At 22.4% G+C, this 760-nt stretch overlaps 1 protein-coding gene across 1 annotated transcript in view; it reads left to right on the plus strand.

Moving 5' to 3' along the window:
- Positions 1–570: 570 nt before the first annotated feature.
- EHI_054940 (uncharacterized protein) overlaps positions 571–760 on the plus strand; it is a gene marked incomplete at both ends in the record, with an annotated part of 767 nt that continues 577 nt past the window's right edge. Inside the window, one exon of the mRNA XM_001914379.1 lies at positions 571–656. Within this exon, the coding sequence (XP_001914414.1) occupies positions 571–656 (86 nt within the window). The remainder of the gene's footprint in view (positions 657–760) is intronic.

Here is a 760-nt window from a genome sequence, read left to right on the forward strand (position 1 = left end):
TATTTTAATTTTCAATTCTGATAAATCATGAATAACATTTGTGTTTTAGTTATTGATGAATTGATAATTGAATATAAATTAATACAGATGTTTTAATATATTATTTAGTATTGTTTTCAATCAGAAACTTTCAAATATATTGTATTATAAATAAGATTATCATCAAATCAGAAATATAAGAATAAGAAATATGAATATGATAATAAAATAATGAGTTTAACCAATCATAATATTTTGTTTGTTTGAAATAAAAATACACAATAAGAATAGAATAATTTTAGAGTTGGATGAAAGAATTTTGACATTTTAACATTTCATCAAATCATGAATGATATACAATGATAATATAAACACAAAATACAAAGAAGGCAAATAAATTTCAATTCAAATTCAAATAATGAATGGACAATAAAGAAATTGAAGTATGTTAGTGTGATATATTTAAAGAGAAGAACTAATTAGAAATAAACAACGATTCTATTGATATTAATTGTTGTAATTAGTAAAGGATTGGAGACTGAACAATACAATGAACAAAGAAATAAAGATGATAATAAACGTGAAGATAACATGATTGATTCAACAAGAACTACACAACATAAACATGAGAATAAATATCATGATGATGAAAATACACAAAATCAAACATATAATCGGTTGACTAATACCATTCAAAATATTTATAATAATATACATTTGATAGCTGAAACACTAACAGAACCAGCACCAGCAAATTCACAATCTGCATCACAAGCATCAG

Source organism: Entamoeba histolytica, genomic scaffold (genome assembly GCF_000208925.1).
Source record: "Entamoeba histolytica HM-1:IMSS scf_1104750517097 genomic scaffold, whole genome shotgun sequence".
In the NCBI taxonomy this organism is placed as follows: domain Eukaryota; phylum Evosea; order Mastigamoebida; family Endamoebidae; genus Entamoeba; species Entamoeba histolytica.